This window comes from Anser brachyrhynchus (genome assembly GCF_964034855.1).
Source record: "Anser brachyrhynchus genome assembly, chromosome: 15".
Lineage (NCBI taxonomy): Eukaryota > Metazoa > Chordata > Aves > Anseriformes > Anatidae > Anser > Anser brachyrhynchus.
In genome coordinates, this window is record NC_137733.1 from 14,858,410 (window position 1) to 14,879,152 (window position 20,743).

Below are 20,743 nucleotides of genomic sequence, written 5' to 3' on the forward strand. Positions count from 1 at the left end.
TGAACTGCAAAACTTTGGGGCGGCCCCGTGGGTCTCGTAGCGCGGCTCCCCGCGGCCGGCCGGCCGTGCCCTGGCACGCATCCGTGTGCCCTTTGGGAGCTGCGGAGGAGGAGTGGGCTCGCGAGAGATGGCACCTCTAGAAATGCTGAGGTTCTTCTCCGTGGTGTTTAGAGCAACGTTATTTGTGTCTTCCACTGATGCCCGGGGGGCCCCAGGGCTCCCTTTCTTCCTAGCGCTCTTCTCCGTTTTAAGGCGCCATCTCCTCGCTGGTTTACTTATTTAAAGTGCAGCTGTGATCACTAACTGGCTCCAGACTGAGTGCCTGGCTGTACGTCTGCTCTGGAGCCAGGCAGTATCTCCTAACGGTTGAGGAGCAAGGAGGTTTCGCTGTGGTGCCTTTTGGCTTTATTTTATTAGCTACGAGTGACAGAGCTGAAGAAGGAGTCATCTCCGAGAACTGTTTTTAGCCGGTAACTGCCGGAATTTCTTGAAACCCAGCTCTACTGAGCCCGTGGTTTGATGGTGGATGGAAGTGCATCGGAAGATACCTGGCCCCATGCAGAGTCATCCCTTCTGCCCCGGTCTTTGGGCGTATGCAGGGGGAGCGGGGCTTGTTCCAGCGCTGGGGGAGCCCTGCTGCTGCTGCTGCTCCTGCTGCCAGCAGTCCGGGCGCATGTGGTCTCGTGGGCTGCAGCAGTGGTAGCATTGATTTGCCTGCAGCCAAGGGCCCAGACAGCTGCTTTCTGGCTCTTTCTCACCGCGCCCCTCTAGAAAGCTTTTCCAGGCTGTGCTGGAGCCCGGGGGATGCTGTGGTTGTGCTGGACGTGGAGAGCCGAGGGGCAGCCTGAGCAGCAGGGCTGTGCCTCAGGAGGCGTCTCGGGGGGCTTCTGGTGGCAAAGAGGGGTCAGCAAGCGCCTGCCGTTCCTGCGGGACAGGATTCCTCTGCAAACTTAAACACGGCTATTTCCTTTTTTTTTTTTTTGATTTCAATCTGCATGTTCCAAGGCTGGCATGTCTACATTTAATGAGCTGATATTGCATTATGGATTACCCGTAGGTTGGAAACGGTATTGCCTTCCCCTGTTAACTCTCCCTGCTTGATGAGTATGTCTCCCCTCTCAACCCACCACCCCCTAACTCAGCACTAAAAATCATCCCTTGCTTGAGAAACTGGCATTTGCAGTGATTTCCGCGGCGTGTCCAATAACTCTTGCTCTCCTTGCTGCACCAACAACGGCGTCCGTGCCATGCAGCCCTGTGCCACCCGCGCCAGGCTGCTTTCCGTGGGGAGATCCGTGCCTTCAGCGCAGATAGTGGCACGGAGAAGTTTTCGCCCCGTTAATGCCCTGCCTTTGCCAAAGCTCGAGGAAAACTGTACCCCCGTTACCAGACACTCTGCGCTTCTCCACCCCACGGTGCTGAAGCCGGGCTGGCTTTTGGTGGGACCGGTGGCGCCCTCCCTGCGAGCAAGCGATGTGGCCGCGTCGACCAGCGTGTGTGCATGGGCAGGCGGGCACTGGAGGAGTTCTCGAAGCCTCTTTACTGCCCATGAGGACAGTTTGGGGCTGCTGCCGGCCCCGGGGCAGCTGCCGAGGAGCACGGTCAGGATCGAGCTCTTCTGGGGGCGCTTGCACCAAGGCTTTGCACACCAGCGCGACCCGGGGAAGGGCAGTGGTGGCTCCCGCACCCGAGAGGTGTTGGGAGATGGAGGGGCAGGGGGGCACCCACGTGGCATTGGCTTGGGCTTCAGCAGCCCCTTCCCACCCAGCTCTTCAAGGCATGCGTGGGAGCGCCTGGCCACCTCGAGCGCACGCTGACGCTTTTCTTTCATCCTCTTTCTGTCCTCGCAGCTCCCTGCCGGAAGAGAAAAGCAAAACGAGCTCTTCCTTTGAGACCAGCCCAAAGCCCAGCGAGAAGCCAGATGCGGAGCAAACAGAGCTGGACCAGGAGCAGAAGCGGAGCCGTGCCCGAGAGCGCCGACGAGAAGGACGTTCCAAGACCTTCGACTGGGCTGAGTTTCGCCCCATCCAGCAAGCCCTTGCCCAGGAGCGTGCAAACGCCGCAGACGCCTCCAAGAGCGGCACCGCCGCCTTCCCCAGGGACACCGGCAGCGCCGACGCCGACCCGGGAGAGCTGGAGCGGGAGCGGGCCCGGCGGCGCGAGGAGCGGCGCAAGCGCTTCGAGATGATCGACGCCGTGGACGGGGCAGGGCCGGAGGAAGCGCTGAGGATGGAGGTGGACCGGATCCTGCCCGTCCCGGCGGACATCAAACCGCAGAACGTCCACGTGGAGATCGAGCAGCGGTGGCACCAGGTGGAGACCACCCCGCTGCGGGAGGAGAAGCAGATCCCCATCGCGCCCCTGCACCTCGCCCACACCGAGGACCGGGACGAGGGGCTGGCGAAGCAGCACTTGACCACGCTGTTGGAGAAGGAGGTAAAGCGGTAGCTGTAGGAAGCCTGAGCAAGGCTTAAAAAGCTGTATTTATTCCTGCTTCGTGGTAGCAGTGAGTGGGGATGCTTGGGGCACAGGTCCACATCCGTTCTTGTTCTGCCAGCTTTTGTGTTCCCTGGATTACGTTTGTTAGCCTGCCTTCCTCTGACGAGATGAGCACAATAGATGCGTGTTAACCGGACTCTGAATTGAAGCTCATAATTCTGCCTGCCTCTGCACCTGTAGAGATCTGTGTCTGCGATTATGCCTACAAAATTATAAGCAGGGTTGAATTGCAGCACACGTCACAGAGGTTCGCTTCTTGTGGAGCCTGAATCAAACGATCTCAGGAGTTTAGGAAAAGAAAGGAGACTCAGCTCACTTGGAAGAGGTCCACGCCTGGGATAACAAAGGCTGTTGTTAGTCAGGATTGAGGTGTATCAGCAGGAATGAAAGCGGTGCAGGCGTGGAGTAGCCATGAGAATCGCCAGCCTGAACCCGGGTGGGATTTGCCTGGGTCACGCCTGGCACGGGCTGGTGCTGTTTGTCCTTTTCTGCAGTGAGCTTTACGAATTAAACTAAAGTACAACATAGTTCTCTGGGGGGTGGAACTTGGCCTGGTAAAATGAAATCCAGATCACAGAGCAGAGCAAGGCAGCGGTGCCATCGGACGTCCTGTTTGTGCCTCTCGGCATCTCCTCTGAGCTGCTTTCTCCTGATGGCCGACCCCCTGCCCACTCGCTGGACGCTCTCTCTGTTTGTGTCCCTGCAGCTGGAGCAGAAGCAGAAGGAGGCCCTGGAGCTCCTGGAACAGAACCGGCACCTGCAGGACCAGCTGAAAGTGGCGCTGGGCCGGGAGCAGAGTGCCCGGGAGGGCTACGTGTTGCAGGTAGGAGAGCTGGGGGGAGAGGGAAAGCTCTGCGCCCAAAGGGGACCGTGTCAGGCTTCAGGCCGGGCTGTTGTGGGCACATCCTGGTTAATGCAGAGATGGAGGGGCTCCGAGAGATCTGACCCTCTTGGAAAAGTTGCTAGTTGTCACCTGGAAAGGATCTCCTGCCTACCAAAAGCACTGATCTGGGATGCAGCAGCCAGAAGATAACGCTGCCTACTGGTTTCCCCGGGAGAAAACAAAACGCAGGTCGATAGGACCTCAGCAAAGCCCATCTCTGATCCATCCTATACTGCGATTGCCTGTGCAACAGCTCTGATCCCCCTTATGAGTGCCAGGCATTTCCCTCAGGCAGGGGGTGGACGTAAGGCTCTCCACGTGTCTTGTAGCCCTGCAGTTCCTTCTGGAGTCAGGGCGTGATTCACTCTGGGACAGCCCGGCTGCTGTCTTGGAGAGCTTTGGTGGTTTCTTCTGTTGCAAGGTGCCTTTCCACAGCAAGGCCTGGAAATGGTTTGGAAATTTTGGCCGAAGAGTTGGGAGAATCTCTTGGGAAGCCTTTTCCTCCCCACCTCCGAACAGCGGGCTTTTTGCCAGCCCCTCCTGTGAGAGCATCAGTGCTCCGGAGGAGGCATGAAGGCAGCTTCTGGCTCGGCAGGGGTGGTGTTTTGATCTGCTCATGTCTATTTGGCCCAAGTGGCTCTGGATCCACGTGGCCTTGTGTGGCTGCATGCTGTGCTCCCGCGGCAGCAAGCCTTACGTCCTTGTTTCTGAAGGGAGGAATTTCCCCTGGAGAAATTGCAAAGGCAGAGGAGCCAGCCCAGGCAAGAGTGTGTCTTGCCTTCCTTACTGGTGATCTCCTTGGGGGAGTTACTTATTAATGTATTATTTTGGAGCCCCCCAAGCTACAGTGCTTGCTGGGAGGAGTGCCATTTTTACGTGGCAATGCTGGAAAAACGTCCCTGGGGACCAGAAGGAGAAGAAAATGGCATCGAGCTAGCAAATAAGTCAGTGCTAGAGAGACAGCGCCATCCTCTTTTGAATGGCAGATTCAGCATCCGTAAGGCTGTTAAACGAGACCAGCAAGAGGCCAGGTTTGTCCGAGGTGCAGGGCTGAGCTCCTGCAGGGACACATCTTGCAGGAGGAGGAGAAACACGAGCAGTTTCCCCATCTGTCATGATCCCAATGTCTGCTGGATTTGCCACTTCACAGTCCGCAGCTGCTGCCCCTGTTTTGGGGCTGGATTTAATCTGCCGTATGGCAGCAGCTCGCGCTGGCCGCGGGCCCTGGCACCAGCCCGAGTTTCCACGACAGTGGAGTAACTCCTGCATCCCTGGAGCAAAGGCATCCGACCCCGCTTCGCCTGGGGCTTGGAAACCAGGGGACGGGGATCAAAACCAGGTGCTGCATCCACCGCCAGGCCGGCCGTGCTGAAGGTGGCCGTGGCGCCTCGATGCGAGGTGGGGCGAGAGGGGAAGTCTGCAGAAGGGCTGGACAAATCGTTGCTGCGCTAAGAAGTGACCCAGCCTCTGACCTAGAAGTTGGGCAGGGATTTTTGGAAGGGTCAGAGGGTTTTTGCTGCTCCGGTCTAATTGTCCCAGGGATTTGCCTTACGTTACACCAGGAGCAGAGGGATTAAAGCCCTGTAGGAAGGAGTAACCCCACCAAACCCCACCAGCATGAAGGGAAGGAAACTGATTATTATGTAGGGGTTTCTGCAGCCCCAAACTGCGGGCAAACATCATGGCGTTTTTTTTGGACTCACCCTCTGAACGTGTCACGCCCCCCACCTCCGTCACGCCTAATTTCGGAGAGCTGTGTCGGTGGGAGCCCATCCCATCCCTCCTGAGTCCCCAGGGGGCCACCAAGCCCTCGGCCGGCCCCGTGGCGGACACCCGAGCGCTGCCGCGGCACGAGAGACGCTGTTCCGTAAGGCAGCCGCCGAGATAACCGCCCCGATGCATGTGCCGTGCACTGCAGCCTCTCCACCCTCCTGTAACCCTTCTCTCGCTCTCAGCTTCCTCGGGACACGGGGTGCCCAACGCCGAACCCAACCGGGGGGCACGGCGGGGGCTCCTGCCCTGCGCACACCGACCCGAGACGTCCCCAGCTCCGGTCACGGCGGGTGGGAGGGGTCACGTACTAACCTGTCCCGGGCGGGTGTTCTTGCATGGTTTTTTGGTGTAAAGCATGAAATTTAACTTAACGTAACTGAGTGTCACATCTGTGGGCTTTCCTTACCAGCAACCAGAGTACAGCAAGGCAGGCCAAATTCCTAGGCTTAACGCTGTGCTTCTCTTGCCTCTTCTGTCTGTGTATTTTTTTTTAAAGATACATAATTTCTGTCGCCTTTTGCATGACTCTCTTTGTGAGCTTTCTCTTTGCATGCTACACTGCTTTGGTTTGAATCTCACAAAGGTTGGTTTCTTTTATTTTACATTCTCATCATACCTGTTCCCCCCCTTCACTTGTCGGGCTTTTTATTTTGTCCTTTTTTGTTTGTTTTTTTTTGCAGGTAGCGAAATTAGAATCCTTCCTAGCCTTAAACTTTAGCATAACACCATCTCTCTAATGCGATGAGCAGCCAATAAGTCCTGTCTAGCAGTCACAGAAATGACATCGCCACGCCGGCTGTCCTGTCTCCCTGCGTTTTGGTGGGATGTGATGTCATTTGTTGCCACCTCACTTTCTGTTGTTGCTTTTGTTCGGTAGGACTGTGGTACCTGAACTGTGCACTTTTTGTTTCATGACAAAATGAACAAACACACTAAAAAAGCAATTCCTTTCTCCCCAGCCTGTTCCCATCCCCTCCTCCTTCTCACCCTTCCAGTTTTTCTCTCGTCTGTCCGTCTCTGTTTTACTGCTGGTGTTTCTTTTTTTCATTGTTTTTTTGGTTCTGTTTGATTTTGGTTGTTTTCTTTTTAGCCTGTTACTGTACAGCTGTTTTGATGTTACGGTCCATGTTTTCTGTTACTGGAAAGCAGTTGTCGCTCACTTAAAAAAAAAAAAAAAGAAAAGTTGGTTAAAACAAAATAAAATTGTGCCAAGAACAAATCATCCCAATTGGAGCTTGTGGGTAGCAGCCAAATCGCTGTGAGGAGCTTTTCCGTGGCCTGCCTGGCCAGAGGTGTGACACTCAGAAGGGAGAGCCAAGAGTGTTACTAATCTCATATTTAATCAATTTTTTTAAGACCGAGGTGGCCGCCTCGCCATCAGGTGCCTGGCAGAGGCTCCACAAAGTCAACCAAGACCTCCAAAGCGAGCTGGAAGCCCAGTGCCGGCGTCAAGAGCTGATCAATCAGCAGATTCAGTCGCTGAAACGCAGCTACGCCGAGGCTAAGGACGTGATCCGGCACCACGAAGCCGAGATTCAGAGCCTGCAGGCGAGGCTCAGCAACGCGGCCGCCGAGCTCTCCATCAAGGAGCAGACCCTGGCCAAGCTCAAGAGCGACCTGAGGAGCGAGAAGGAGAAAGCCAAGGAGCAGCTGGAGGAGTGGCAGCACGGCGAGGCCGCGCTCAGCTCCCAGCTGAAGGCCAGCGAGCAGAAGCTGAAGAACGCGGAGGCTCTGCTCCTCGAGAAGACCCAGGAGCTGCGGGACCTGGAAATGCAGCAGGCTTTGCAGAGGGACCATCAGAAGGAGGTGCAGCGCCTCCAGGACAGGATCGCCGACCTGAGCCGGCAGCTGAACGCTAGCGAGCAAACGCGGATCCTCATGGAGGAGAAGCTGCAGAAGAACTACGAGGCTTTGCTGGAGAGCTGTGAGAGGGAAAAGCAGGTTTTATTACACAGTCTGAAGGAGGTGGAGGATAAGGCCAACGAGTACGAGAATCAGCTGCAAAACAACGAGCAGCAAATGGAGATTTTGCAGAAGGAGAAGCTGAGCGCCAAGTTCGAAGGCAGCGAGCTTGTCCACCAGCTGGAGGAGCAGCTGGTGATGAAGGAGGCCAGCATCCAGAAACTCGCCGAGCACATTGAGGAGCTTGAAAGGGAGAGAGATCAGATCAAATGTCGGTTCCACGAGCTCATGAACCAGGTTGCCAAGTCAGATAACGAAGTTGCAAAGCTGCAAGCAAAGTTGAAGATGGAAGAGACCAACTACCACAATCTGGAGCAGTCGTTTGAGGAGGTGTCGGATCAGTTCCAGGGTGTGCAGAAGGTGCTGAAAGAAAAAGAAGAGGAGCTGAGACACGTTAAGGAAATGCACTTGAGAATCGTGGAGAAGAAAGATCAAGATCTCAGCGAGGCTTTGGTTAAAATGATTGCTCTGGATAGCAATTTAGAGGAGACTAAAGTAAAGCTGAAGGCCAAGGAGGAGGCTTTAAGGAAATTAGCTAGCGTAGGCACAGGTCCATGTGCTGAGGAGACAGAAGATGTTGGCCCCAATCTCGAGGCTGATGAAAGTCATCCATCTCAGCTGGGGCAGCCTCTGCAAACTCACGATGTCCTCCCAGCTCTGAGTTACGCACTGAAGGAGGAGGAGGAGGAGGTCCTTGAGACCAGCCAGAGGCAAGCAGAGGAGTTTGGCTCCCCGTCCAAAGCTGCAGAGCTCCAGGACCAAGAGTTGGTTCAGAAAGCCTTAGCAAAGCCTGATGTGGGAATCATGGGGGCCAAGAGGCAAAGAATCCGTTTCTCGAGCATCCAGTGCCAAAAATATATCCACCCGGATGGGTCAGAGAAGAACTGGACAAGCAGTACCTCTTCAGACACGAGCCAAGACAGGTCGCTGTCTGAAGAAAGCATGTCCTCGGAGCCCGCTCTTGGTTACCCATCGTCAGGGGCCAGCGACTCCGAGACCTATCTCTCGATCATCCATTCTCTGGAAACCAAGCTGTATATCACAGAGGAGAAACTCAAAGACGTGACCATGAAGCTTGAAAGCCAGCACGGCCATAATCAGGAGACACTCATCGCCCTTCACCACCAGTGGGCCAGCACGGAGTCCCAGCTGCGGGAGCAGCTTCAGAGCAGCTTGTCCCAAGTCAGTGCTCTGATCTCACAGCTGGAGAGCGAGAGGCAGGAGAAGTTCAAGCTCATAGAAAATCATGTGAGCGAGCTGGGAGGCTTCCAGATGAAAAACGATCAAGCGCTGACTTGCTTAGAGAAGTGCAGGGAGCAACTAAGAGCTTTGCCTAAGTCAGATGAGGAAAAAGAGGGCGATTTGTTCCTTGTTACTCTGTCCGGCCTGGAAACGACCTTATCGAGCGCAATCCAAGCCTTGAGAGGGGCGCCAGGCCCGTCTGAGTATCAGCAGGGCGAGGGCCCTATCGCGGAAACCCCTGCTTCAGAGGGAGGGCTTCTGAGTGAAGAGGAGCACGTCCCCAAGGAGCAGCGAGCTGAAACGTTCGACGCGGGCCAGCTGAGATGGCTTTCTGAGAGAGTGGCGTTCGAGGCCTCTCTAATCAACCAAATAGCAGAGTCTTTGCAAAGTGCAGGCTCTGAGATATCTCAGCTGCTCAGAGAGATCCAAGGGACAGCTGAGGTGGCTTTGATAGAGCCGGCAAATGTTTCTCCTACAGCAGTTGACTTGGCTGGTGTCCTGTCTAACAAGCTGCTGCTGGAAGGGGAGTTTTGGAGCCAGGTGGAGGAGCTGAGAGTGCACTTGAGCACCAGGGAAGGAGAAGCAGAGGGCAAAACAGAAACGGCAGGTTTGGGTTTCTCTCCATGTTTTCTCAGTGCTGTAGCAGATGCTACATTGATCAAGGCAGAACTTGGGTTTGTGGCACAGAAAATGAGGGAATCTTTCCATCGGAGATTAAAAACAATTGAAGAGGACCTCCATAATACCAAAACAGCTCTCCAGCAGCATAAATGCATGCTGGAGGAAATCATCAAAGCATACAGGACTCCTGATTTTGACAGAGTTATGCACCAGATTTCTGAAGCACTTGAAATTCAGAAAGATGCTTCAGAAAGAACGCAGATCTCCTGGGACGGGAGCCATCTCCAAATGGTGCCGTACCAGGAATCGGCCAAGGTGGGGGAGGTCTGCAGCCTGCCAGGCCGCAGTAGCGAAGCTCTCGTTTCCATCCAGGAAGATCTTGCCCAACAGCTAAAGGACAAATCAAACGTTCTTAAGGAAATATCCGTTGCCTTACTGTCTCTGCCTCCTGAGGAGGCCATGAGAGATTGCCAGAAGCTCCTGAAGATATCTCAGAGTCTTTCGTATCACTCGTGCATGGGAGACCTGGAGCGGTATTCCTCTTTGTTAGTCCAAGATGCGATTGTTCAGGCTCAGGTTTGTTACGCTGCTTGCAAAGTCCGACTGGAGTACGAGAGAGAGCTCAAGTCGTACAAGGAGTCCTTGCAGAGCATGGACGCGCTCTGCCAGGAGCGCGTGAAGACGGTCTCTCTGCTCCGGGACGAGTACGAAGACTTGCTGCGAAAGCAGCAGGGGGAGTACGGCGAGGTGATAGCCATGCTCGAGCGGGAGAACGCCGATCTCAAAGCAAAGGTCTCCCAGCTGGACGGTCAGCGAAGGCTTTTGGAGGAGGAAGAGCGCAAGCACAGCAAAAGCTTGAGCGAGTTACAGGGCCGGTATGAGGAGGAGATTCGAAACGTGATCGAGCAGCTGAACAGGACAGAGGATGCCCTGAAGGCCGAGAGGACGGAGGGCCTCAGCCAGCTGGACGCCATCGTCCGCGACAAGCAGAACATGGAGCGGTACCACCTGGAGCAGATGCAGCTGCTGGAGGACAAGTTCCAGGCCAAGATCAAGGAGCTGCAGGTCATCCACGGCCAGGAGCTGCAGGCGCTGCAGGAGCACTACAGCCAGAACCTGCAGCGCCTGCAGGAGACCCTCGACGAGTACCAGCGGCAGCACCCGGAGGTGTCCCCTGCGGCAGGACCGGGCGGTGGGGACCCCTGGGTGGCCGGGGAGCCGGGCGGCGCCGGGCAGGGCCCCAGCAGTGACCTGGACTCCATGCACGGCCTGAGGGAGCGCATCCAGGAGCTGGAGGCCCAGATGAACGTGATGAGGGACGAGCTGGAGAACAAGCACCTGGAGGGCAGCGCTTCCACGCTGAGGGAGAAATACCAGAAAGACTTTGAAAACCTAAAGGTTTTGCTACGTTTAACGCTTTATGCTTTCTCCTGCTCGAGCGTACCGGGAGGGTACTTTTGGTCCCAAGGTTTGCCAAACTTAGGGGCATCCCCCGTGAGAGGCAGCACGCCTGAGCAAGCCCCCAAGTGCTTAAAAGGCCTCTGTAAAGCATGGTATTTATTCCATGCTTGCTTTTCTCTGTGCTGGGGTATTTTAAATGCATTGCTGTGGGGGAGAGAGGTAATTACCGGAGGCAGTCTCAGCAGCAGGGCTGCTGGTCGTGTAGACAGAGGGAGAGTTTCAAAATAGCTTGGTACTGCCGAGCTCTCCTTCGGATACGTAGTGTTTCTCCTCGTACCCGAGGTGTACGTTTTGTTTGTGACTTCCCTTTAGAAGCATTCCTGAACTCTGTCTTTCCCAGTCTGACCAAATCTCCAGTCTGTCTCTGCTGCCCTCAAAAATGGGAGATGAAACGGGAACCTGCGCTCTCCAAACGTACATTTCTGGGGCAGGTAGCTGCAAACGGATACCAAATTCTGTAGCACAGCAGTCTCCTCTGCACGTAGCTAAGAGGGAGATCACTGGTGGTAAACGCCAGCAATTCTTCATGTAACAAACAGTGCACAGTTATGGGACCCCAGCCTTAGGTGCAGAAAACCCAGTGGCGATGAAATGCCTTCATTCACATTGCTCCAGCAGTCAGGGCGGGCTGTAAAACCAGCCTTAGATGGTACAGCTCTGAGAAAAAAAAAAAAAGAAAAAAAAAACCTCCTGGGTTTGGTGTTCTGCTTTTGTTTCCAGCTGGGACCTGGTTTTAGGGTGATGGAGGAGTCCCAGCAGCAGCCAGGTTGAGCAGCAGGGGGAAGGAGAGGTGCCCAAAAGGTCAGCGACGGTCATGCAAAGGCCATGCTGGCGATGCTTTCTAGGAGCAGTCGTTTGTGGAAGTCAGCAAAAACAGCCAAAACTGAGGCTCCAAACTAATAGCAAACACAGAACCTGCCCTCCCTCCCTGGCTCTGCCAAAACCAAAGCAAGAAGCGTCGGCTGGGCAGAGCGATCCGGGAGGAGAGCGGCTCCGGCTGGCCTGTGTATGCATCTCTGGAGGGAGCAGAGGGACAGAGGAAAATAGAAATGTCCCTTGGTCTGAAAGCCGTCCAGGCAACTGCAAATCAGTCTGTTTCACGGGTTAAGATTCTTCTCTTCTGAACCAGATGGAGAATGTAATAACACTAGGCACTGGTTTGTACCTTTCAGGTGTCCTGGGTTTATAGCAATGCATTTACAATACGTTCAATACTGAATCCACAGTCCTATCGAGGAGTATCCGTGATTTTCCTCTGACGTTAGAGGCATAATGAAGGATCCTGCAAGCCAAGCCCAGACAGGTTCTGGCACTGAGCTGCAAGTTTCAGAAAACAAGGCTGAGGAAAAAAAAAAAAAAACCACGAAAAATGCCTCTGTATTAAAACTTGAGGGGAGGGAAAAAGCACCAGAGGTGAAAACTGGGGGGAATGACAGAGGTTATGTAGAATTATACAACAAAGCGGTGATGCTGAAGAGTGTATGTTAGTGTAGGTCAGTGCGTGTTAGACTTCTGTCACTGGGGGAGTGACTTTGTCCCCCTTAAATCTCCCTTAGAGTCCCTGTGGCTCCCTTGCTCCCCTTTGAAAACACAAGTGTGAATCAGGAATTTCATTGAGATAGGAAAGTCGAATAAAGAGGGAGAAAAGTCCAGTGTGTGACTGCCTGCGGAGGGGCTGGCTTAATGCAGCCTGTCCTGGGGCTTGCTGCTGTCTTCGGAAAGGAAAGAAGAACCCAAGGGGGCCGTTTCCCCTCGTGCCCCGGGGAGCTCAGGTGGCCCCTGACCAGCAGCGTGGGTTTCTGCCCCCACCCTGCCATCATGGTTGCATTTGCCCCCTGCAAAGGCACGAGCAGGATCCGTGCCAGGGGCAGAAAAACCCAGCTGGCACTTGAGATTTCACCGTTGTTGATTCCTGAATCCCTAGAGCACTGTTCCCTATTTCCTGGCCTAAATTCAATCCTAGTAATTGAATTAGGAAATCATTTCCCGTGCAGCATTTGAAGCCGTACTCAGTTGTGAATTAGCGTCCTGCTGTTGTCACGAGCCCTCTGCTTTCCACCCAGAGGTGGCCCCACCTGGAAGCGGGGATTGCAGAGGAGAGCAGAAGGGGCACACCAGTCTTTTTTTTGCCCGTTTGCACTCCCCGCTCACATCTGACCCCAGACCTACCCTTGTCCGTCCTTCTCCCTGGAGCTGCCAGGGGTCGAGCGGCCGCAGGACAAGCCCTGACCTCGTGGGGTCCATCCTCGGCCAGCTCCTGCCTGGCTGGGGAGGGAGAAGACCCTGACGATGGAAGCTGGGTGCCCACCACCCACTGATGTGCGGCTCCCGAGGGGCTCCCCGCCGCTGTGATTTCAGCCCCGCGCTCCCGGGCCAACCCCTTCCCCTTGTCCCTCTTGCAGGCAACATGTGAAAGGGGCTTTGCAGCCATGGAGGAGACGCACCAGAAGAAGATCGAGGACCTGCAGCGGCAGCACCAGCGGGAGCTGGAGAAGCTGCGGGAGGAGAAGGACCGCCTGCTGGCAGAGGAAACGGCTGCCACCATCTCAGGTACGCGGACACGCCGCGGGGCAGCCCGGTGCTGATGGGGCACGGGGATGGTGTTTGCTCCAGGAGGGAGGAGCTGGATGAGGGTTGAGGGCTGGATGGGGATCAGAAGACAGGGAAGAGCTGGGGGTAGGTGTTTTGGATGGAGGCACTTCTCCAGCTCCTTCTCCAGGCTTGGTACACCTCTCCCTGCCTGTACTGGAGTCAGATCAGTTTTCTGTTGCATCTCAGAAAGGTGTCAGTCATTCCTGTTGTTAATTGATTGCTGATTCCACAAGGAACTTGTTCCTCAGTGCTGTGGGGAGTTTTAAAGCACTGGAGCCCAGGATCTCTGCGTTAGGAGCCCCGCAGTTCAGGAAACAGCATGGGAACTGGTCAGCTGTTTGGACCTTATTAAACAGCAGGATTTGCAGAAGCACCTTTGCTGCACTGTGCTCCGGGGCACAGGCTGGGAAGCAGTGGGGTGGCTCACTGGGCTGACTTGGGGGTCTTGTTCCTTTAAAAACGAAACCAAAAAAAAAGAAAACCCTGTCCAAAAGCCTCCTCCGGGCAGAGCGGTGCCGGGTACTAATCCTGTGCCGTCCCGTGCAGCCATCGAAGCCATGAAGAACGCACACCGGGAGGAGCTGGAGCGAGAGCTGGAGAAGTCGCAGCGCTCCCAGATCAGCAGCGTCAACGCCGACATCGAGGCCCTCCGGAGGCAATACCTGTAAGACCGTCGTTGTCTGTCTGTCCTGTGTCTCGTGGGGGGATTAGGCGTGTGGGAGACACCTTGCTCCTCTGTGATTTCAGTAAGGAGTTAGATCTGGACTTCTGCCCCCTGTCCCAACCCAGCTGCAGCCGTAGGCTCCTGGTTTGGGGGTTCCTGCTCAATTTCCCCAGTTTCATCTGCTTTATGGTCACCAGAAGTAGCAGACGTGCAGAGACAATGCTGCCTTTCTCGCAGCTGTAACGTGAGGACAGCTGAGCCACCTCTGACCAGTCAAGGAGAAAGAAAGCACTTGGCTTTTGGTGGCAAGGCTGTCCTTTTTGCTGAACAAAACAGCCAAGCAGCTTGAAACGTCCCTGTTAGGTGTGCACGTCCATCATTCCCGAGTGCAAGCCTGGCAGATCTCAGCTCTGGTTTGGGAAACCCGAGGAAGGCCTGCCATTTAACCTGCTAGAGAAAGGCCTCCTGTCTTTTTCGGTGGCCAAGCACCAAAATGCTGGGAGAAGAAGGGTTGGCTCGCTCCCGGCTCCAAGTTTCTCCAAAAAGGAGCACAGGGCTCCTTGTCCCCGCTGGTCCTTAGATCCCTGCCGGCTTGTCCTGGGCGGGTGGGAGGCGCGGGAGGAAGAGCAGGCGTGCGCTGGGGAGGGCACTGGCTGGTGTCTCTGTGCCAGGGAGGAGCTGCAGTCGGTGCAGCGGGAGCTGGAGGTGCTTTCGGAGCAGTATTCGCAGAAGTGCTTGGAGAACGCCCACCTGGCGCAGGCGCTGGAGGCTGAGAGGCAGGCCCTCCGCCAGTGCCAGCGGGAGAACCAGGAGCTCAACGCCCACAACCAGGTGAGGCCGCAGGGCGGACGGAGGGGTGAGGGTGGGTGGGATGAAGGCACAAGGGCAAGGAAGCTGGTCAGGGGTCTAGAGAACAACAAGTCTTAGGAGGAGCGGCTGAGGGAGCTGGGGTTGCTCAGCTTGGAGAAGAGAAGGCTTAGGAGAGACCTCATTGCACTTCACAATTACATTGAAGGAGGTTGTAGCGCGATGGGGATCGGGTTCTTCTCCCAAGCACCAAGTGATAAGATGAGGGGAAACAGCCTCAAGTTGTGCCAGGGGAGGTTTAGGTTGGATATTAGGAGAAATTTCTTTACTAAAATTGTTATGTGGCATGGGAATAGGAGGTCTTCAAGAAATGTGGAGACTTAGTAGCATGGTGTAGTGGTGGACTTGCATACTAGGTTAAGGGTTGGACTAGATGATCTTAGAGGTCTTTTCCAACCTGAATGATTCTGTGTCCCTGCTGGGCATCATCACATCTGTGCTGCCCCAAGCTGGCGTTCTCATCTCTTGCCTGAGTGAAGATGCAGGGTTTGTGGTAAAAGATGCCCTCTTGCAGCTCCGGAAGGCCACGGAGAAGGCACCAAGCAGGGCCAGGGAGGTGCTGCCAGCTCTGTGCTGAGCCCTGGCCGTGCTCCCCCATCCCACATCCTCTCCCCCCTCTTCCAGGAGCTGAATAACCGCCTGGCTGCGGAGATCACGCGGTTGCGGACCTTGCTGACCGGGGAGGGTGGAGGAGAGGCTGCTGGGTCGCCTCTCACCCAGGGCAAGGACGCCTACGAGCTAGAGGTGAGCCCGGCTGCGTGGGTTTAGAGCCTGTGGGCCACCAGGAGCCCCTGTCCTTCCACACGACCAGCATCATGCACTGGGGACGCCGTGGGACCAGGAGATCCTGGAATCCCGATCCTCCTTTTTCCCCATTTTGGGCCAGGCACCCTGGCTCGGTTGTCCCCAGGTGCAGCGGGTGAGGGTCTGGGGGCTGTGTGGTGTCCACAGGGGTGCGATCACGCTGCTTCTGTCCCTACAGGTCCTGCTGCGGGTCAAAGAGTCGGAAATCCAGTACCTGAAGCAGGAGATCAGCTCTCTCAAAGACGAGCTGCAGACAGCACTGAGGGTAATGCTGGGTGCAGGCTCGTTTCTGCAAACCTTCCCGAGGGCTGGGCTCATCTCTTGCATATCTGTGCTTAGATCTCAGCTTGCTTATCCCCAGATTTGAAACAACATTTCATTTTTGCCCTTAACTGAACTGACTACCCGTTTTGGTGTTATCAGTAAAGCACCCCACTACTCCGTCAGCCCAGAACTTACCCCTTCTCCCTTTTTGTGGGAAAACATCCCCGCGAGTGTTTTTTCCCCGATTCCTGTCACATCAGATATTTGAAATGGCAAAAATAGTCAGTGTTAGAGACCTGCCCAGCCTCCCAGCTTTAGATCTGGTTCGCTCTGGACAGCCTCTTTGCCAAGGCCATTTCCGGGAATTCTGCTTTAATCCAGTGCCTTTGCATGTAGGTTTTACTACAAAGTCATCCTGTAACAAAGGGACCCACATGCGTGGGCAGCCCCGTGTGCTCGCTGCTGCGCTCGGAGCTTTCTGCGTATCTCCAGTCCTGCGTTTGCTGCTCGACGCGGCTTCACGAGCGTGTAAAATGAGCGCTTTGCCCCGGCTGGCATTGCTGCCTGCTGCCCATGACTCCAAAGTGCAGAGCAGGGAGGAGAAAAAATACAGCTAGGTGTGCAGGGCGCTGCTCCAACACGCTGCTCATCTTCCGGCGGCTTGTGCCAAGCTGCTCTTCGGTGCGTTCCCCTCGGCTCCAGCTGTCTGTCTTACGCTCTTGGGTTGTTCTTGTTCCTTTGCCAGGATAAGAAATACGCCAGCGACAAGTACAAAGACATCTACACAGAGCTGAGCATTGTGAAGGCCAAGGCAGACTGTGATATCAGCAGGTTGAAAGAGCAGCTGAAAGCAGCCACAGAAGCTCAGGGAGAGAAATCCCCTGTGAACACCACTGTATCGGGATATGGTCAGTCCTCCTCCAGCTGCTCTAAGCAATTTTGGGGTTTCTGGTCTGGCACGTGCATCCTGGTGTACGAGCCCTCGTGGAGTAACGGGTCCGAGCGTAGGACTTTGCGTGGTGCTTTTTTGCCATTTCATGTTGCATCCCACCTCCGCCCCTTGCTGACAGTGCTGCCAGGGGTGGCAAGGAGTGGGCGGCCTGAGCTTACCTCCCTTGGCAGCTCCTCCTTCCAGCCCGAGGATGGGAAGCTCGTGGTTTTGAAAGGCTTCTGCCATTTTGCATCATGAAAGCCTTGTGCTGTGCGTGGCGCGAGGGAGCCCCAGAGAGTGCCCTCTGCCCTGGCTCATCGGGAGGCAGAGAGAGCCCCTGCCCTGCCCCTCGCAGGAATCCGTGGGCACTGCGTTAATACTGGTCATTTTGCTTCTCTCCAGATATTATGAAATCAAAAAGCAACCCTGATTTCTTGAAGAAAGACAGATCCAGTGTTAGCCGGCAACTAAGGAATATCAGGTCAAAGGTGAGTCCGCATCTCTTTCCCCCTGCCATGCAGATGCCCAGTGTTACCGTGCAGTGGGGGTTGCAGATGGGGAGAAATTGGGAGGGGAAGAAAACTGAGAATTTCCTGGTCATTAATGCTAGCCTGGATGGCAACTGGGAGAAAACCAAGCTTTCAAACGGGAAACAGTTTGCTGCGCGGCCAGGCAGAGCCCACTGCCAGGTGGTGCCTTGTGGGGCACTCGTGTTACTGAACCTGCTGAGATGTAGGTGTGGAGCTGCTCCTCGCTTGAGCCAAGGAGGAATTTCACCCTGTTCGTTGGTCTTTCACAGAAGGATTCTCCCAAAACTTACTCCCTGTTTTTAGTAGAAATGTAGGTGGTACCAAAGGGTGGAAATGCACGCAGCATTACAGGTTTTCCAGTGTTCATCACTGCAAGATTTTTGCTTTTTATATGGAACAGCGATGCCTTGGCTCTGGACATATTTAACACACACTTTCTTGTGTGTTAACACAGTGCAGATGGCCCTGCGTTTCTCCGGCCGTTCTGTACTTGCTCTTGGTCCCAGATCCCAATAATTCTGTGCCAAGTGCGTCTGCTTGGCCTGCTGACTGCCAGAATTGCATCATGCTACACGCTGGCTGTTGCTGTGGGACCACAGAGATAAAAAGGGCAAATAAAGCCGCTCACAGCCACCATTAAACATAGGGCAGTTAGAAAGGAGATCAGCATGGGCAAAACTTGCTTTGCCTCTCCCCACTGGGCAGTGGGAATCTCATGCTGGTGTTTGAAGTGGCTGGGACTTTGGGCAAAGCGAGAAGCCAGGCAGGCAAAGGCTTCTAGCTGGGGAATCAGTCAGCAGCCGAGCTCTGCAAGCGGCAGGTCATGAGCTTGGGGTGCCTGCGCTGCACCGAGTCAATGCAGGGAGCAGCTCTGCGCATTTCGGGGTGCAGCCCAGGCTTGCAGCCTCGCTGTCCCAGCTCCGAGAGTTCGTTGCCCTTCGCCACTTCCACTCGGAGTGCTTATCTCGTGGTCCCCCACGTGTGCTGTCCGGAGGTCTTGTGGGGAAGGAGGAGAGCACAGGCTCTGCCGGGGGCACGCTGCCTGCTTGCGCTGCTGCCGCGGGGAGGGGGCGGGCAGGGCTGCGCGAATGCCAATGCATTTAGGATTTATGAGCTTCTTGTTTTTGTTTTGTTTTTCTTTATTTTGCTTTCTCCTTCAACAGTCCGTTATTGAGCAGGTCTCATGGGATAACTGAAATGAACCCGAGTCCAGGTTCCCTGCCACGTAGGTAAACAAACCGGCACCCACCAAACAGCGCAGCTGCCCACTGGAGCGGCCCACTTTTGCATGCACTGCTCACACCTCCATGGCAAATGAGAGCCTTTCTTCTCTTAATGACTGGTTTATACATGGCTAATGATTTTACTGGGGGAGGGGGAACGGGAGGGGAGAAGAGAGCAGACCCGAGAGCTATATGAGATGCAGTCTCTCTCTGCCCTTCCCCGGGGAACACGGCTTTCTCATCTTCCTACTCCTCCCACCCTCCCCAACACAGCTAACCATCGCGGAAAGGATTTGGACACGGTGGGGGCACATTTTCCTGTTTGCTGTGTTGGGAGCGCGGGACACCGAGTGTGCATGCTTGAGTGACTGTGCATGCCTCAGACTAAACTTCAGCAACTTCCAGGTCTTGGAGGAAAAAAGACCTTTTTGTTGTTAGCCAGATGGAGGAGTGGATCAGTGATGCCTCTACGTGCATTTCCCACCTAGGCCATGTAAAATAGTGCCCCCGGTCTCAGCTGCAGAAAGAACGTCCTAGGCTGCCCCGAATTTTCCTTTGCCCGTAGTTGCTGCTTCGTTAGGTTGATCCGTGCCTGAGCAAAATGTTTTCCTCGCCTGTTGACGACCTCCTCCTGCTCTCCAGGCTCCCTGGTGCCCACCCTGCTGCTCTTCATCCCTTAGCACTACACCTCCATCCCACAGGCTGGCCTGAGGCTTCCGAGCTCATCCAGCAAAAGGGGGGAGCTGATGAGAAATGAGCACGATCCTAATGACACAGATGTTGAGTAACCGGAGCAATAGTTAATTTTACTGGCCCGTGGTAAAGGCTGAGGTTAGAGAATGGTGACGGGGGAGAGCTGAGAGCCTCAGGGGCTCTAGCGGAGGATCCCCATATCACAGACTTCACCCTACATTAGTCTCCCTTCATCAAACTCCCCTCATCAGCAACTCAAATGGGTCGTGAAAGTCCCTAAGGGGTGCATTTGCTGGAATTTGTACCATTAGGCAGAACAGCCTAATGGCTTCTGGTATCTGGTTCCATATAATTAGAAATCAAATGTACAAACTGGAATGCATGGGTTGCTGCTAATATAAAGAGGCCCAAAGCTAACTTCCTTCAGGAAGGGCGTGCTCAGAGGCTCGGATCCCAAGAGGCTCTGCTGTCGGCTGAAAAGAAAGAATACATCATGTGTGAATTTCAGAGCAGTCCATTTCGGCGCTTTCATTTCCACGCTGCTCCCCCAGCGCCATTCTGTGTGTGTGAGCCTGTGGGAGGAGGAGTGTTTAAAAACAACAGCAGCTGCGGGAATCAGCACAGCCTTGTGGCGAGTTTGTACGCACCCAGCCCTGCTGATAAACACGTATTAAGCAAAACCTGGCCCAAAAGCCCAAACTGCTGCTATGACCAGACAGCCCTCTGACACCGCGGTCAGGGAAATAAAGGCAAAAGGCAGCGGGGTTGCCCGTTAGTGTAAGGCTCCGGCATGCAGCTCTGTGCCTTTCGAAGCTGCCAGGCGTTGGTCTGTAACAGATCCCGTTCAGGCAGCGGGGTGAGTGGGCCGAAAGCGGCAAGGTGAGCTGCGAGGCCTGGCCAGCGGTGGCAGGTCAGGGGGATGTGTGCGCCTCCTTCAGCCGCAGGCTGGTGCTGTGGTCCCCGAAACTCATGCTGAGAGTGTAGGGCTGCAGGAGGGAGGGAAGGCTGGCTTTAGCCTTGTGTGTCTCCCAGGGCTAATTTCAAATTTCCTGGGTCAGCTGTTTGCTTCTGGGTTCATAGGCCTCGCACCGCTCTTTTCCTGGGTCCCCGAGCACAGGCAGCAGCAGATTTCACAGATACAATTGCCGAGGATTTTCTGTTTGATGGCTGTGTTGTGCCTTGTATCTGGACGCCGGATCTGAACCGGGGCAGCCATCAGGTCCTGCTAGCCCCGAAGCAAGCATTTAGGGAGGCCTGCGTCTCACCCCGTGCACTAGGCAGCTCCGACTCGGGGGGGGAAGGCTGGGCTTGTCGCTGGCAGCAAAACACGAGTTTTCAGGGCTGTTTGAGTAAAGTGAGTGCGTTGACCAGAGCTCGACCCGTGCGGCAGCCCTGCAGGCAGGTTTATGGCTGCAGGTCCCAGCCGGGCCGCTGGGGCCCTGCCGACACCGCCCGGCCACCGCAGGCCTCGGGGATCGTTGTCCGCGTGGAGCTAACCCCGCTTCCAGCACTGTGTGCCTCCCTCATCTGCTTCTGGTCCGCCACCCGGCTAACCTGCGCTCTCACCCTCTCTCCAGGCGCCGTGCACCAGTAACCGCACCCCACGGCTGCGTGTTTCCTCCAGCATGCCCCACTAATCTCTCCGGGACGGCCACCCCCCTGCCCTTCGCTGCCCACGTCCCCCTCTCCCAGCGCCCGGATCCCCGCTGCCGCCCGCCCCGTCCCACGCTGTCT

The 20,743-nt window shown here is 55.4% G+C and overlaps 1 protein-coding gene across 12 annotated transcripts in view; it reads left to right on the forward strand.

The window, feature by feature from the left end:
- Positions 1-20,743, forward strand: part of MPRIP (myosin phosphatase Rho interacting protein) — a 75,469-nt gene that overhangs the window by 48,660 nt on the left and 6,066 nt on the right. For 6 of the 12 annotated variants that reach the window (XM_080557465.1, XM_080557458.1, XM_080557464.1 and 3 more), the window contains 10 exons: positions 1,851-2,436; positions 3,206-3,322; positions 6,512-10,378; positions 12,844-12,991; positions 13,580-13,697; positions 14,369-14,528; positions 15,189-15,308; positions 15,547-15,633; positions 16,378-16,540; positions 16,966-17,051. In XM_080557465.1, coding sequence (XP_080413591.1) covers positions 1,851-2,436; positions 3,206-3,322; positions 6,512-10,378; positions 12,844-12,991; positions 13,580-13,697; positions 14,369-14,528; positions 15,189-15,308; positions 15,547-15,633; positions 16,378-16,540; positions 16,966-17,051 — 5,452 coding nt within the window. Of the gene's footprint in view, positions 1-1,850; positions 2,437-3,205; positions 3,323-6,511; positions 10,379-12,843; positions 12,992-13,579; positions 13,698-14,368; positions 14,529-15,188; positions 15,309-15,546; positions 15,634-16,377; positions 16,541-16,965; positions 17,052-18,256; positions 18,323-20,743 lie in introns of all 12 variants that reach the window. The other 6 variants (XM_080557462.1, XM_080557468.1, XM_080557463.1 and 3 more) reach the window with 5 other exon arrangements.